The 17,083-nt window shown below is 46.0% G+C and overlaps 1 protein-coding gene across 1 annotated transcript; it reads right to left on the bottom strand.

Moving 5' to 3' along the window:
• Positions 1 to 1,680: 1,680 nt before the first annotated feature.
• LOC142570848 (uncharacterized) lies at positions 1,681 to 15,401 on the bottom strand. The gene is made up of 4 exons (XM_075679162.1): positions 14,298 to 15,401; positions 14,156 to 14,223; positions 13,874 to 14,072; positions 1,681 to 1,838 (listed from the first exon to the last, which is right to left on the bottom strand). The coding sequence occupies exons 1-3, from the start codon at positions 14,422 to 14,424 to the stop codon at positions 13,965 to 13,967; spliced, it is 303 nt and encodes a 100-aa protein (XP_075535277.1). The 5' UTR covers positions 14,425 to 15,401; the 3' UTR covers positions 1,681 to 1,838; positions 13,874 to 13,964.
• Between the last annotated feature and the right edge of the window lie 1,682 nt (positions 15,402 to 17,083).

The raw sequence follows: 17,083 nt of genomic DNA, 5'->3' as shown, positions 1-17,083 counted from the left end.
GGTAGTTGAATGCAGTATGAATATTTCTGGACCTAAGATGGGCCTTTGATGAAGCCAAATATTAAGCCCTCTTCAGGGAGTTTTACAGAATTAGTGGGTGGGGACTTGACTTAATTAGAAGCCATCTCCAAAATTGTAGCAATGTGTTTCACGAGTGCATGAATCTCCAAGCTAATGTCAATAACTAAAGGTGTATCACAAGGGTATTTTAGGGCAGCTTTCATTTTTGGTTTATAGGTAAATATCGCTACCATTCCACTAAAAGAAAAAAGGTTTTCTACGCGGATGACATGAATTGTTTTGTCTAGTGCTGAATTAACAGATAAAATCAAACATTTGGTTAAGGGAGTTTCCTAAGTTGCCAGATGCGAACGAGCTTAAATTGAATTGAAGCACGTAAAGCAAAGCAACGCGAGTATTTTTTTTTTTTAAGGTTTCGAAGCACGTGAGTAAACCCGTTAGGTCTAGCGGCATTGATCATATAGAGCGGACAAACAGTATACTATTATTGGATGCTTTGCATGACTACCTTGGAATGACCACGTTGGAAATTTAAACATGAAGCGATCTGGTAGAATAGGTGCTTTAAGGAAGGACGAGACCAAATGCCACTTAGAAGCAGGTCAAGCTCATTTTCAATACTACGTATCGTCAGTATGTATTGTCATGTGGGGCACAACTTCGAGCACTAAAATTAAAAGGCGAACGACGAAATAAAGCACTTCTTTTCGCTTCAAAGTTGCCGATTAACAGACCACTAGGGATTCCCGAGATCGTTGCAAATCCAACCACACACGTGCGTACTGGCTACATATTAATACTGAGGTTAAGAGATCTACAAAAAACATGAAAACCAAGGACAAATTACGGCAGACAGCCTTCACCTCTTGAACCCCGCTGTCGGGAATGGTTGTAATATTGAAACTGAAATTCAGCAAGCTAAGTCCTAGAGATATTTCAGCAAGCTACCAGTCCTTATTTGTTTCCCCTACGCTTAGGTAGTACGAAGTTCCCTTTTTTTTTTTTGCTTTTTAGATGCCAGGTGATTTTTCCTGGGCCATCGAAGTTTAGGCAACGAACGATTAGCAGGGTTTTCTTTGCGTAAAAAATGTTTTGTATTGCGTTAACATTGTTAGAGACTTGTTCTTTCATGTTTACTCGCTAATGATGTATACTTTCTTCGTACTCCTTTTTGCAATTCCCTGTATCCTCCCCTCACGCAATACTGCTTCGGAAGCCTGTGAGGTAGCTCAATTAATAAATACGTAAGTAAGTAATTGCTGACAGAACGTTAAGCTTTGTTTAGTCACGTGATGTGTTGAATTTTAATGCATAGTAAATGCATTTCATGCTTGCTTATGAAATGGTAGTCCAGATAAGTGAACTGCGATGAAGTGCATAAAAATTTACATATTTATTTTAGTGACAATGATAGCGCTGTTGCTCGAATGCAAAATATTGAGGGCAGGGACTTAGGTACCGACAAGCACTTGTATTCCCTGGTTTCTCATTCTATTTCCCTCGTCGTATACTTGCCAAAGCGATCAAACAAATTTATGTAACGAAAGGGAAGGCGAATCTGAAACGAACTGAAGCAATGAGGCTGATTTTTCGACCACTCGAGGACACAGCCGTACACCGTAGTACGAATGGTCTGTGCGTGGTACTTGCCCGTAGCAAAGCAGGGCGATGAGCAATCTCGTCTGCCAGCGAGACCGTACCGGCGAAAGGGAACGGTCGGTCACAATACGAGTGGTGCTCTAGGCCATCTCCTGATGGGGACGTTGGTAGGATGGCAAACGTGGAACAGCGCACTGGATATCCATCTTACACGTGGGCTGCAATCGAAAGCACAGGTCAAGATTCTGCAACAATAAGGCATGGATGCAGTAAAGTTAAGTGCTGGGGGAGTTGGTGCATACCGAACGAAGAATTCAATCAGTTAACCAGGCGCATACATAGCAAAAAAAAAAAAAAAGCATAGGACGGTGCTGGTTTTACTATCAAGCGACTCAACCAGCATCGCCCTGTGCACTTATTTGCACTGTGTATGCATGTTGATCGCCGGTTTAGCTGCTTGTTCAATAAGGCCAGGGCGTGGCAGTGCTACCAGCACTCACCTCGTAATTGACCAGTTCTACGTTCTGCAGCTAATGTTCGCGCCGGATCGGCCGGCGCGCGCGTAGAACAAGCGGTGCGGTTCGATGCGACTTTGGCTGCGCAGGAGCACATCGCCACATGCTGCTCCCTGCCACACCTTTCATCGGATTGAACTCGAAACGTCGCACCGTCAACGCCGTGGTGACCGGGCATGGCAGTGCTACCTGCCATTCGGGTCTCGAATTAACCCCTCACCTACATTGTGCAGGTGGGTAAACGTTGTGGTACGTGTTAGCGCGAGCAGTACCTTTTTAGTAGCGCTGGCCTTCCCACGACCGCTCTTTGGGATCGACACGGCTGTGTGCTTCAGGTTACTTATGCAAGGGTACATTGAAACCAACCCAGGACTAGAGCTGGAAGAGATCGCTAAGGAACTTGAGGAAATTGCCGTCGATAGTAAGGACATTTAGGAATAGAGTGGTTGAAAAGAAACTCGTTAACATTGTTGCAAAAAATTAATGCTTGCGAAATGTAGGTTAGTATGAATGGAATGATTGAAACAAAATACTAAGACCATCTAGAAAATGTCAGTAGGTTGTGAAATTATATCGTTTATGACATACGGCGTCTATAGGAAACGAGTACGCAAGCAGAAGATACCGTTGCTACGGGGTTTATGGACAGCTGGAAGCCAGGTTACGTGGAATCGTGCGCAGAGCAGCCGAGCCATTCCTGACAGACGCAAGCGCGAGTTGCAGCGCCGAACCTTCCATCACCTCAGCAGCAAAGAGGCAAGAGTGACACACGAGCTCTCTTCGGCTTACACAATTGGGACGTGCTCGGTCAGGAAGTGGTCACTAGTGAACGCATCCACGTTAATGCAAGGTAAGACGAAAAGCAAAGCAAGCCGCGTTATATTTAAGCTCCCAAATTCTCGACGAAGGATACTTCAATGAGGTTACAAATTGAAAAATACGGATATGGTTTATCGAGGAAGACGGCACGAAAAGCACGAAAACACAGAGGCTCGGGACGGGACTGAAGAATCCGTAGGAGACACGAGAAACCGAACCTCGCGTTCGACAAGCTATGCAACAGCAGTCGGCCATACGGGTCTGGTGCGACCGTAACAACAAAGTGCCATTGCAGACAAATGCGGAGCCATCGGACATGTTGGAATTTGTGAAACGAAGCTTTCTTTAAGCTGTTCATACCGGTGTGTTTGACGGAAAGAAAACAGGCGAGTGCACGTTCTCGCGTAATTAACCACGCTGTAGCGTGGTTAATTACGCGACATCTTAAGCAGGCTTGCATTTGTTCGTGTCGTAATTGTACAGGCTGCTTCTTCGGCAATGACCCGTTCTGGGCATGTGCCATTGCACCACTCACTTTTTGGCAGATCCCCGCTGAGGCTATGTGCCACGGTATGGAAATCTATTGTAAAATATCATCGAGGCACTCGAAGACTGAGCAAGAGAGCGGCTCCTTGTCACGAGCACGTGATACTTTAATAAACCGCTCATATTCGAAGCAGTCATCGGTCTATCGTTTTCAACAATGGTGCTGTGAACCAGCCTGCTACCTCTCCGCCCAAAAGGAAGGTTAACCTGCAAAGAAGCAGAAAAGGAAACGGTGGTGGAGCAGCGGATTGGGCAACGAGACCGAAGAGAAGACCATATATAAGCATCGGAACAGCTCACTGAGAAGCAAGAAGTCATTGTTACTCGACTTGAAATTAGCGAAGCATATATTTACGAAAAAAAGCGAAGCGCTTCGCCCTAGATCACGAAGCTTATCAACGCAATTACCAGAGAAAAGTTGCGCACAACGCAAGAGAATAAGCGAAAGCCTCAACAGCGCCAACGAACAAATGGAGGAATTTGTCAGAAAATACTGCCGAAACAGTATTTGAAAGATGGAGTACGACTTGAAAATAACGACGATTTTGCCTACAATAGAGTTCAGAATTCGAGAGGCCATACAGTTGAATTTGAATAGAACGCAAGTGGCATCACTAAGTTCAGAACAAGATGCAAGGGAAATACATAAGCTACCTAATCTGGAAAAGACGAAGTTTGGCGGAAGAGCTCTGGAGTGGAATCTCTTCTGGGCTTACTACGAGTGAGCCGTTCACCTCAGGCCTAACCTCAGGGAAGGGACAAAAGTTTATTCGCACCTATAACCGGAAAGGCAGCGTATGCTAGCTTCATTGCTTTATCTGCCTATGAAAGTTGTGATGAAGCGATAAAAATACTACGAACAACGTTCGGAAATTGTGAACGATCAGTGGAGCTGCGCATGAGTGTTTTTGAGTCGAGAGAAAGTGAGGTCGGTGCAAGAAACATTAACTACGCGAGATAGTGCACGGAGCGCAGTTGAACAGATTGTCGGTCTGCACCTTCAGTGATTCGAGTGCCAGTTTCGCGTCGATGTTGACAGCGTCGAGAGCAATTCCACCGGAGATATCAGTGCAGTTTAAGTCAAAAGAAGCAATGAAAAACAGCTCAGCTATGAAAGCTAGCGCGCAAAGCAACAGGAAAACAATGCAAGGAAAAGCTGGACAGGCTTAAGTCATTCCAGCGATAGCAAATGTCTTCCCAGGAAGACAGTGTTAACAGGAGAGGATAGTTGCGAAGCCGATCAATAATATCATACAGCTTCGGAATTGCAGTCTTTGTAGCTCAGAAAGAAAAGCTGCCCGTTCTGCAAGCAGAACAACCACGTAACTGAGGACTTTCGTCGGAACATTTCAATGAGAAAAAAAGAAAAAAGAAACATTCTTGCAGAGAATAGAGTGTTTCAGATGCAACCGACCAGAACACTGCACCTATTTGTAGTGGAAGAGGGAAATGCAAGCAGTGCAAAAGACAACATGCTAGATAAGTAGGCATAACGGTGTGGCAAGGTAGAGCAGGTCAGAACACAGCAAGCGGAAGCAATGACGGCTACTCTACACGCAATTGAAGACTTAAAACAATTTTGCGCTTTTGGAGACAGCTGTAGCTTGGATAGAGGGAGAATAAGGTGGCAGACAATGCCGATTATTATTAGACAGCGAACGCCAGCGGATATTTATTGCAGCTGGATTAGTAAAAGAAATAGGAGCGAAGGTATTACAGGAAAGGCTGACTACTGGTTCATTCGAAGGAGAAGAAAAATTGAAATTAACGTTGTCAAATTAACTGTAGCAACGCGAGGATACAAATCAGCCGTGGTATTAGAAGATCTACAAGACGACGTCGTATCTGTTGTCTACCTGCTACAAATCAGAATTCGAACGAGAGAAATGGAACTAAAGCAACAAGTGGCGATGACAGAACCGACATGACTGCAACAAAAGTCATAGGACTGCTGAAGGGCCCAATTATTGGGAGTTCTTCGCTGGTAAAGCGTAAAATATCGAAAGCAGACTGATTGAAGTCGAGACAATACGGGGTTGTGTACTGCAATGCCCTCACAAATATCCCCAAAGCAATTTCATCAAGCATAACATTAATCAATCATGGTTCTGAAGGTTGAAGTTGTGGAAACAATCCAGCAAGAGATATACAAAGGTTTTGGAACGTTGAATCAATGGGGATCCCCAAACAGTGTCAATACTAAAGAAGCCGAAATTCAATCAGAGTAAAACAGAAGTAAATGGTGGCCATCAAGTCCACTTGCATTGGAATTAAAGCGTGAACTTGTAAATCAACAAGGAAAATGCAATAGAAAAACTCTCAGACTGCCGAAAAGGTTAAAGGAAAACAAAGATATTGTCTCGTGATACTGATGGTCATGAGGTGGCATGACAGTCATGAGGTGTCCTCGAGCTGTCCGAATGAGTTCTGTCCCATGATTTCTTCAACTTAGCGGTGGATAATCCACAGATGCAGTAGTTAGCTGCAGTGTCTACAAGCGCGGTGACTTGACCGTTGAGAAGCACGTCGTGGCCAGTGGTTCTTCCGTTGCACTTCGATCTTCGCGTCGGTTCAAACCTGCGTCGCGCTGACCTGTGGCTAGTACGTGGCGTCGTCAGGTTGTCTTTTGTTGGCGTATTCTTGGCTACCAGGCTTCGTCGGGATGGCGGCGTGTCGTCGCTGTGCCGTCGAAATAGATCACGAAGCGTCATCGTCGGCGGTGGAGGATCTTCGTTACTAGACGTGCAGCTACGCCACCTCCATCGGTAGCTGCGTTTAGTTTTCCAAATAGGGACTTGCGGAACGGCCCAGGGCTGGCCCAGTGTCTGGTCGGTGCTGCGGCGACACGTAGTGTACTGACGACAGTGAACGCGCAGGACGTTGGGGCTTCCACTGCGTTCCGGCTATGTAGTCTGTGATATCACGTGGCAGCTCGCAAAGCTAGTGGACGTGGTGCGTAGACTGCGAACAGACTCGCGGTATGGGAATCGGCGGTATACGTGGTCAGCTTCTACGCAGTGGTAGCAGAGTCGATTGTGGTGGGCCAAACGTCTGTCTTTTGGCATGCTGCGTGGGACGACAAATTGGCGTGCTGGCAGAGGCTGCAGTGGACGACGGACAGGCGGCGTTGTCGGAACCTGGCAGGCGCGGAGGGGGAACGGGATAGCGGACTACGGTGGTTTGCGTCATCGCTCCCGGCTCAGGTGACTGAGGGACCCCGTGTGACTGCTGGATTTCCTCGCGTACGACGTCAGCAATCGAAGCCACTTGATGCTGCGATGAAGAGGTCAGCTTCTGAAGCTCTTCCCGCATTACCTCTGCATTTGTTGACATCGTGCGACGGTTTAATTAGCTTATCCTCAGAGGTCCAGTTATTGAAGGCTGAGATTGTTCCAAAAGTCGAAGAAAGCCAGGTTTCCGGATTGTCCGACGAAGCTTCATGTAAGTTGGTGGCTCCCTGGGTTGAAACATGATGGACCCTGGGGCTTCCATTATGGTTGTTGACTTGGCCACAATCTTCCTCCTCGTCTCAGGTAGAAGTCAGTGCTCCGGAGGCAGTCCTTGCAGCCTGCATCTGCCTCACTGGTCCTTGGCGACGTTGGTGGTCTTCGGAGTTCAGGCTTGGATTACGGCTTGTTGGGAGCGTCCGGTGCATTAACGTGAAGCACTTCTACCAGATGTCACGTGGCAATGAGGATCAAGAACACAAAACCAGAATGGCGAAGCTATTGGGAGGACGTGTGCCCAGAAACACAGGCTGCACTCAAGGCACAACGACAGTGGCGAACACAATCGGCGAAAGTCCGATCAGCGGGTCAAGCGCGTCGGCTTTCGTACACGAGTCATCGGAGGTTCCGTAGTAATCGCTGGTGCTGGAATGCTTTCCAGAAAGCACAACACAGTTCGCGTCCCGCATTCATGCAATATGCATATACATGCGCTGAGCGATAACATTTGATAGACTGCTTTCGAGAAGATCGAGCCACGACAAAGGTTCGTGTAGTATTCGATGCCTCTTCAAACACGCAGAAAGGCATGTCATTAAACGACTATCTGGAGGCAGGATATATTGGAGGCAGGACATCAAATCTTTAAGGAAAAGGTGGCCTTATTTGGAGACGTTGAAAAGGCATTTCTACAAATGTCGATCCACTAACAGGACAGATGCCATGAGATTTCTGTGGTGGGTGCATGACGATGTGAGGAAAAGCTGCGGAATGAAGTACAAACCTGCCGCATGACGAGTAACTTCCGGTAAAACCCCGAGCCCATTTCTTCTGGCAGCGACAATCAAGCACGATTTGAAACAAGTGGCTCATTGATTTGGAGATGCAAGAACCAGTACAGAAAGATTTACGTGGATGATGTAATCCTAGGGGCAGCAACGTTTTAAGGCGCTGTCAAGTTATACAAAAAGGCAAAACTGATCAAAGAGGCGGCGATGAACTTCGGAAAATGGACATCCAATGAAGAGAGCAGAAGCAAAACAGACGAAAACGAAAGGGACGACGATCACATAGGGATTCGATCGAAACGATACACAATGCTTCTTGACATTTTATGGAAGTACTCAAAAGACGTGCTATCCTTTCCTGTAGACAAGTAAGCGCATCCTTACCAGCAACAACGTACTTAACCAAAAGGACAGTGCTGCACAAGCCGCAGGAAAGGTATTTGATGCGCTTGGCTTGCCGTCATGTTTTACGATATGCGCAGAGATAGGCTTTCGAAAATTAGAGAAGGGACGATGCGCAAGATGAGCCGCTCCTTAAAAAAGAATGCGACAAGTGGAGGGACCCGATGCCTAAAATGAAGGAGCTGCTATTTCTAGTTCTCCAATACTACGCAAGCGAGGATCCAATGTAAAAAGTGGTCTATGTAAAAAGTTATTGGCAATGAACGAGTCTCCTTTGATATTCAAGATGCGGAAGTAGTTACTGTACTAATGACTAAAGCAGATCCGGAATTTACAGTATGTGCCGTTTATAGGCCACCGAGCACTAACCTAAATATATTTCTGGCCGATTTGCCAAGCTTCCTCAAAAAGTACGCCGACAGAAACAGCATTATTTTGGCCGGTGATAATATAGACATTTTTACAACAAATAAGCCTGCAACATCCGATTACTTAACACTTTTGGCAAGCTACGGACTCTAAAAGAAAATTCAGAGTTATACACCAGAGGAAATTCTCGGCCATCGTTTAACAAGGTCACGTATACACCATATCAGCACAAAAATGTGCAAATATTCATTTGGCTGTGTTAAGGAAAAAGTAGCGGACCACTATTTTATCGCTACAGCAGTTTCAGGAGATGCTGTTGCTTTAACTGAAACAAAGACTAGAGAAATATCTTTCGAATTCTAATGAAGTATATAAACGTGCGAGAACATTTAACTTTTAGTCTTTAACGCGGCACAGCCACCTAAAGGCTTACGAACTGTTTGTAGAGGCCTTTAGAGAGATTTACGTTTGCTCCGAAAAGAAAATAAAGCTTAAAAGAAGAAATAAAAAGAGCCCGTGGATTGATAACGAAATAATGGAGCTTTGCAGCGTTAAAAGCGAACTCCTTAGAAAATGCCAAGATAAACCCGGGGACGCTCTTGCAAGAGAAGAATTTAGGCAGATGAGAAACAAAGTAAACTGTGAAATAGGACTAGCTAAGAAGTGCTACCACTCAGGCAAGTTTGCAGCTTGCAGTCGTAATACCGGTAAAACGTGGCACTTGGTGAACACTAATAGGGAGACCTGCAAAAAAGGGTATTGATAATATTCTTGCGGACGCCTTTCTCGAGTCACCTGCTGTTCAGATAGCAAATGATTTTAACAAACACTTTATCGAATCAATAAACATCACAAATGGGTGCATTCCGGCAAATCTCCGAAACAATGTTACGTTCTCTAACATTCATTATGCTTTTCTGCCTACTGTTGATGAAGTAGAATTGTGAGATACGATCCATGAGTAACAAAATCTCCAGGTTTTGATAAAATTAGGATAAGAGATATAGCTGCGAATTTCGATGTGCTCAAATCAACACTACATCCTAAATGAAATATTAAAAACCAGTCAGATACATGAAAACATGAAAGTTAGCATTGTGAGACCTCTTTATAAGAAAGGATCTCGAAAACTTTATGCGAGAATTACCGACCAATTTGAATTCTTCCGTCTTTGGCAAGCATATTCGAAAAAAATAGTCTATGTTAATAGGGCCTCATTCTGTGAAAAGTTTAGCCTTATTAACCCAGCGCAGTTTGGCTTTCGCTCGGGACAGAGTACTGTGGGCCTGTTCGAAGATTTTAATGACCATCTGTAACGAAATCGATAAAAACAATGTTGTTTTGACTCTTTTCGTGGATTTACAACGAGCATTTGACACATTAGATCATGAACAGTTACTATCAAAACTAAGCAGATGTGGTTTCATAGGCCCGTATTACTCATTTTTAAGAAATTATTTAACAGGCAGACAGCAGTCTGTCCGTATGGCTGAGTCCTATAGTTCTTTGTTGAGTGTTAAATCAGGGGTACCGCAAGGGTCCGTATTGGGACCGCTTTTGTGTAACATTTACATGAATGATGTCGCTTGCTTACCACTAAAATAAAAAATTTATACGCTGATGACACGGCTTTGGTTGTATCGAACAAACTTTCGAACGAAGCCGCTAGAGTGTTACAGTATGATGTCTAAACTACTTGATTGGTTCATTAACAACAAAACGTTCATTAATAAATCGAAGACTAATATATGTTTTCACAGCTCATATAAAGCAGTCGCAGATATTTCCCCTGTATCTCCACACCAGTGGATGCCTTGCATGCTCATGTCCTCCGGTAACTCTGGTAAATAGCACAAAATACCTGGGGCTACACTTCGACACCTTGTCATGGAATGTCCACATTGAAGAGCTCGCAAGACTTACGTGCTGTGTGAGCTCATTTGTATGCCTTAAAATCTTTCTGTGATGTAAATGTTCGTGAAATGGTTTACAAAGCACTTGGGGAATCGATCACAAAGTATGGAAAAGCAATTTATGGCTTTGCTTCTTCTAGTAGACTTAAGAAAATTAACCACATCCTAAGAAAATTGCTTATAGCCTCTCGTATGGCACACTTGGTCATGGGGAAGATGTCTTGCTGAGCATGTACCAGCCAGTTAGTTTTTCTACTAAATTCGAAAACTTAACGTGAAATCTCGCAGCTTACGTCAGACAGAAAAATATGTGGTGCCACGTGTGTACACAAACTACGGCAAGAGGACTCGTGCTCTCTACGTGCCGGCTAATTTCAATAAATTGAATGAGAATGATATCGCAGGAACATTTAAATAAAATCGCAGTTAAGGTCATGGGTGATACGTAATGCCCATATTCATTGAAGTTTTGTTCGGGATTTGAAGCATGCGAACCTGATTGCGAAGTCATCTTTAATGTCAATGTTTTTTTCCTGTTGATGCAATAATATCTTTTGTTCAAGTAATATCTTTTGTTCATTTTTCGCAATTTTTCCCTATATTTTTTTCTTTATTTGTACACATATCAGCACTACCAGCTGACTGCCCAGCCTCGCACACGCAATGTTGCTTATGCGGGCTGGATCTGTAAACCATGACATTACTGGATGTAATGAAGATCATTAAAAAAATAGAACAAGCTGTATTTTTCTTAAGTTTCACAACAAGACCTGCCACCCTCTCGTTAATGCTATAGAATTCCTGTATGTCGACGGAAGTTCCACAGCATACGAAGCGGCACTATACTTGGCAGTCGTGTAAACCGGTGGAACAAAGCCTACCGACAGCGAAAAGCGACGCAGCTCCAATCAAAGAGCCAAGTTTAACAAGGCTTGAACTAATGGCAGCGGTGATTGCATCAAGGCTAGGAGTTTACATCAAAAGTCATTTCACCGCAAGAATTGAGCAGCCTGCTTGACCGACTCGACGATTGTACTTCATTGTATCAGAGGGACAAGCAAAGGGGATACATTTGGTAATAGAGTCGCAGAAGTAAAAAAACAAACGAGCGAGTCGTGCATTCAAGGTGAAGACAATCTGGGGTATCTACACACACGTGGTATAAGCGCAAAGACGTTGACGGACTCGAAAAATAGGGTGGCATGGACCCGAATGAGCTCCATCCGTGGAGCCGGAAAGAGCAAGCGTGATTCACACGAATGTACAGATGGACGATGAACACGAAGTGCATTGTCACACCTGCACAGGAACGAGAGAATAAACTAATCTTGGAAATCAAATTCGTCATACGGGCGGCATCTAACAGCATGTGTATTCAGGTTCATAGACAACGCAAGATCACAAAGGCCGTTTACAGGCCGTTTAATTGCAGAGACATCTTGGATACGACGAAAGTATACTGCTCAGGCAGTCAAGTGGCAATGCCGATTCGAGCGCTAGGTAATTTAAAATAAATGGACAAGTATTGTCACAACAAAGGACTCGCGAGACAGAAGACTTTCACTACAGCTGAGAATCAAAACCGGCACGTCATCGCATTTCCAAAGGACGGGCATTTCATCGAACCGCCAATACGTGACGTTGATCAAATATTGCATGGCGGATTTCAAACAAAGCTAGCGCAAGTACGGGTTAAGTTGCGAATATTGCAGGGTCGCCAAGCTGTGAAAAGTGTTAAATAAATGCATAGTCTGCAAGAGGCGTAACACAAGAAAGGCCAATTCTGCCTCCCCTCCTGGCGGACAGAGTCAACGAATCGGGGTAATTGCAAGTCACAGGAGCTGACCTCACCGGAACACTTTATGCGAAAACCAAATACGACATTGTGGAACAATACGTTTTCACCTGCGCGGTAACGAGAGGAGTACACTTGGAGACATGTCGCCAATGACATGTCGATATCCAGTTTTCTTTTTCAAGCTTTCCCGCAATTCACCGCACGACGGGGTATACCTGCCGTAATCTGTTCGTACAACGCCAGTACCTTTACTAAGGACGAGAAGGAAATTCTTTAAGCTATTTGGTACGAATGGGCAAAGGATTGCTGCAGTACCCGCCAATGGAAAACAATAGCTGAGTGCGCCCCGTGGAGGTGGGGGAGGATTTTTCGAGTGCCTCACACGAAGCCCGAAGACATTGATGCGAAAAATAATCTCAAGTACAACTACAGTGGAGCAGTCACGCACAATTTTAGCAGAAGTTGAAGGAGCGCTCAACAATTAACCGTTAACATACGTGCATGGCGAACCTAATGAGCCCATGCCACTGATACTTGCCAACATAGGCGGACGTCAACAGCTTCAAAGTGGACAAACAAGGCTATACAACGGAGACGTTGAAGAAACACGGCGAAGTAGATGCGAACTCTTAAAAGCTTGGTGGACGAGATGGCATCGCGAATATCTCAACGAAATAGGTGCTACTGTACTGGTGTTAAGACCGGGTTGAAGAACATATTCGAAAATGTGCCAAATTGAAAGAAGTTACCCTGGTCGCGACGAAATAACAAGGGCTTGTCTAATTCAGAAAGGCCACAAATAATTTCTCGGAACATCTGCGAACAACATCTTTGAAGGGTGCCTCAAACACCCTGCCAAAGCCTATCTCATGCAAGTTAGAAGGCGGGAGCCTGTAAAGTATCTTCATCAAACTACTCGAAGGCTCATACGAGAAAGGCTCCTTGCCGCGAGATACTTCAATAAACCATTCATGTTCGAAGCAGTAAAAGGTTTTGATCGTTTTAACATGCGTCAAGAACACGACGCGGTCATCTGAGAGCTAATTACAGTGTGCGCAATATGGAATCTCCCGTTTCTCGGCCCATACCTCGCTCTGGGAAAGTGCCATACGTATTATTGGTTTGGCACGTAAAGTCGCCTAATTTATTTAGAGTTGGCCACTTCTATCACTCGCCGTGTGAGGCAATGATAGTGTCGACCCTTCTCCCCAGCTATGAACAATGGCGCACAAGCAAATCCCGCATCGCTGTATGTCCTGTGTACTACGTAGACAAACAAGGCGTGTGCGCAAGGCAACATATCACTAACTCTGCGCTAAAGTGCATACGACGTGAAAAATAGTCGCCAATTGCCGTCAATTAACGCAAACAGTACACAAAGCTTCGCTTACATGATTCGAACAGCGCGTGGGAGCAGCGTAATTTATTTTTTATGTGCTGTGGAGTTCAGTATCACCTACGACATGCGAGCAACAGGCAAAGCGGTTACACGTTGTAGCTCCGACTAAGGGCGTTTGTGCCTGAAGTAGTCCCACCTGCCGTGCTCCGAGTCAATAGCGGCCGTATTGGGAAAAGCACTAACAACCATACCAACAATATTGTCAATATTAATAATAAGACACCGCGACAGTACGAATCGTGTTTGAGCGATATTTACCAGCAGTAGCAAACGAAGTCCCCCGTAGCAGAAGGACGCCATGGACGTAGAAATGCAAAGGAGCCAACGCGGTCAGCCACGGTAAGAGGTGCTAAGGCCATCTCCGGTGGGGGACGTTGGCAGGATGGCAAACGTGGAGCAGCACACTGGATATCCTTCCGACTCGTGGTCCGCAATCTCGAAAGCGGACCTCGGGATCCTGAAACGACAACAAGGCTTTTTTTTTTTAAGCACTCGAGAACACAGATGTACTACTACTATTCATCTGTACGCGGTATTTACCCGATGCAGGGCCACAAGGCCACACCGACGAGGGAACACTGTAGGCCGCGTGCGGCACAGGTGATGCTCTGGAAAATAGCGAGGACACTAAGCACATATCGAAAAACGAACAGGAACAACGGCAACGAAACGTGCCGCTTACTGTAGGTGCTGCCCGGCCCAGCTCCGACGAAAACAGCAGGCGACGTCCAGCGTAGAGGTGCTGCGTAGAGCGGGTTAGTGCCTAATAGCTGGCGAGGTAATTTCCGAATGCCGTTTGCTTCCGTCATTCCACATTTCGCTCGATAGCACTGACGCGCGCGGGCTATCTCCGTCACGAAATAGTGGGGTCGGGTCGCAAGGCCATTCGGATGGGTCCATGTCCCTGACGCAGTCGTAAGAGTACGGCTATCAGCTATAGCCTGCGCAGTGTAAGCTAAGCCTGTGTGTCAGCTAAAACCTGAAGCTATACACCGCCACCCCGCAACACGTGGCCCGTCCTCTTCGATTCCGGCACGGAGAAGACCCGTGTGGCCGCAAGCCATGCCCACGAAACCTCGGGCTTACAGCTAAGCAATTTTTTAATGTAGCTATACAACCCTAGTGAGCGCTAGCTAGTGCAACTGAACAAACAGTTAACTTCTCTAAGGCATGCGCCACCCTCGCCAGCTAGACCATCTAGAAAAAATGCACAAGGTGCACAGCACAGGCCTTTTGAGCGTTTAGGACGCTCGATGCGAAGCTCGTAGAGACGACGCTCGCCGTGACGAGGGGTTGCCGCGCAGGCCCTGGGGTTAGTGGCCACGCTCAAAGTTCATGCACAGTTCAATAGTCCCGGCGCCGTCGGGGGGTGGGAACGCGCACAAACAAAAGAACGAGTACTCGGCAGGAACGACTTGAGACTTATGTACGCTGCGCCGGCTCGACCGGAGTGTCGTCGGCGTATAGTAACGTAGTTATGCCGGCTGGCGGTCACTTACACTCCGGGAGCTCGAAAGCGGGGCCAGGAATTGCCGAGGTGGAGACGGCAGGCGGGTCGGGCAACAAGTCTCTCGAGGTGTGCCTCACGTTTTTCAGGCACCGGGGCATGAAGCCAGTGCTTCCAGAGTCGGCCGAAGGCGGGAACATGCGCAGCGTGCAACTTCGACAAGCGCTGCCACTGTTAGCGCGTAATTAAGACCAGCAGGAGCTCGAGGTATCGTGCGACGCAGAAGGCAGCAGACACGACGCACGCCGAAGCAGTCGGAAAATGTAAAATGGCGGCCCAAGCCCCTCGATGCTCGTTATGTGCCCACGACGACTACGATGCCAAGCTCTTCGGCGCATGAGTTGATAGGCCCGGGCAATTTCTTTTCTTCTCTCATTGGTCTAATGTCGAACTACGTCGTGATAACGGTGGCTCGCTAGTCGCCGTTATCATCGTGATCGGCGCGAGGGTGATGGTAAAGACAAAGGAATAAAAAAAAAAGTTGCAGCCTGCGTAGTTGCCGACCTCGGAATGTTCTAGAAGTTTCCGCATGCTTCCACTGTGTTCTTGGACATGGAATGGCGTTAGCATTGTCGCCGTAGTTTTATGGATATTATAATCCGTGGACGGAGTCTTCGCGGTTCCGTCATATAGGTTCCGTGGCCGCCTTCGCATTCGCGTTGGGCTCCGGCAGCGCGCATGACTTGCAACTCGTGAGCGCGCGCCGCGACATGTGTCGAGTTGTCTGTACGCGCAGTCGTCTGCTCCTGCCGCATTGTTTCTCTTGGAAAAAAAAAATTGAAATTCCATAGCTTGCCCGAAATTGCGTGCCCGAACGACGCGATCTTATTTTGAGACATGCCGTAGCAGGGGCACTAACGGGCCAATTTTGACCACCTGGGGTTCTTTCACGCGCATCTAAGACCAAGCACACGAGCGTTTTTGCATTTCGGCCGTTATCGAAGTGCGACTGCCGCGGCTGTGATCGAACCCTCGACCTGGAGCTGAGCAGCGAAACCCCACAGCCACTCCACTTGCGCCACTTGTGCTTTTTCCGGATGTAGGTGTCCCAAAACGCTAGCATTCAGTCTTTGTTGGCAACGTAATAGAGAGGCGGAGAACGCAGAGCTCAGTTAATAGAAAGCCGTTCTTCCTCTACTCTGAATGACTCGGCGCAAAAGACATTACGAAAGATTTGGGACGAGAAAATCACACGCATGAAGATTTCATAACCGCAAGAAATATCATGACAAAATTATTCTATGAAGCACCTAATCCCAAATAACACTTTTCAGTATATTTCGATTCCTTGTTGAAAACTTCATTTACAAATGTTAGTGCATCTGATCCCACCACCTGCTTCCTTCGCGTTGGTATTGTCGGTAGTATATAGAGTTAATTTTCTTTACTTCCTAAATTTTTTTCATAACCTTATTTAAACATTTTGTTTTTCCTTTGCGCAGCGACCTCTCAGCAGTGGCCTCATTGAACAATGGCCTTCTCGTGCTAAGCACGAGTTGTCGTCGGTTCGATGCCTTTGGCCAAGGAAGGCAGCTGCTTAGCATGGGTGCCAGTTTAGCGCAGGGTAAAACAACCTTTCATTTTGGGTTCAGAACTGTACGCAAATAATGTAGGGAATGAAGTAACTGCGTGTCTAATCAACAAAACGTTTATAGCCATGACAACTTCAATGAATACTGCACGATTCACAGCAAGAGAGAGAGAGAAATAAACTTTATTGCTAGACCAGGCGTCTTGAGCCCAAAGGTGGGTGGCCTTCTCAGTCCGGGTAGCCATGGCTGCTGCCGCCGTCTGAGCCCTGTTCACCAACCGTAGCTCGTTGTCAGGGTCTTGCAATAATAATAATAATAATAATAATAATAATAATAATAATAATAATAATAATAATAATAATAATAATAATAATAATAATATAATAATTGTCAACGCGAGTATGTTTTTTGTTCTTTTTCATAGAGCTC

The sequence above is a fragment of the Dermacentor variabilis genome, chromosome 2 (genome assembly GCF_050947875.1).
Source record: "Dermacentor variabilis isolate Ectoservices chromosome 2, ASM5094787v1, whole genome shotgun sequence".
Lineage (NCBI taxonomy): Eukaryota > Metazoa > Arthropoda > Arachnida > Ixodida > Ixodidae > Dermacentor > Dermacentor variabilis.
Note: the sequence above shows the minus strand (reverse complement) of the source record. Positions and strands in the feature narration are given on the sequence as shown.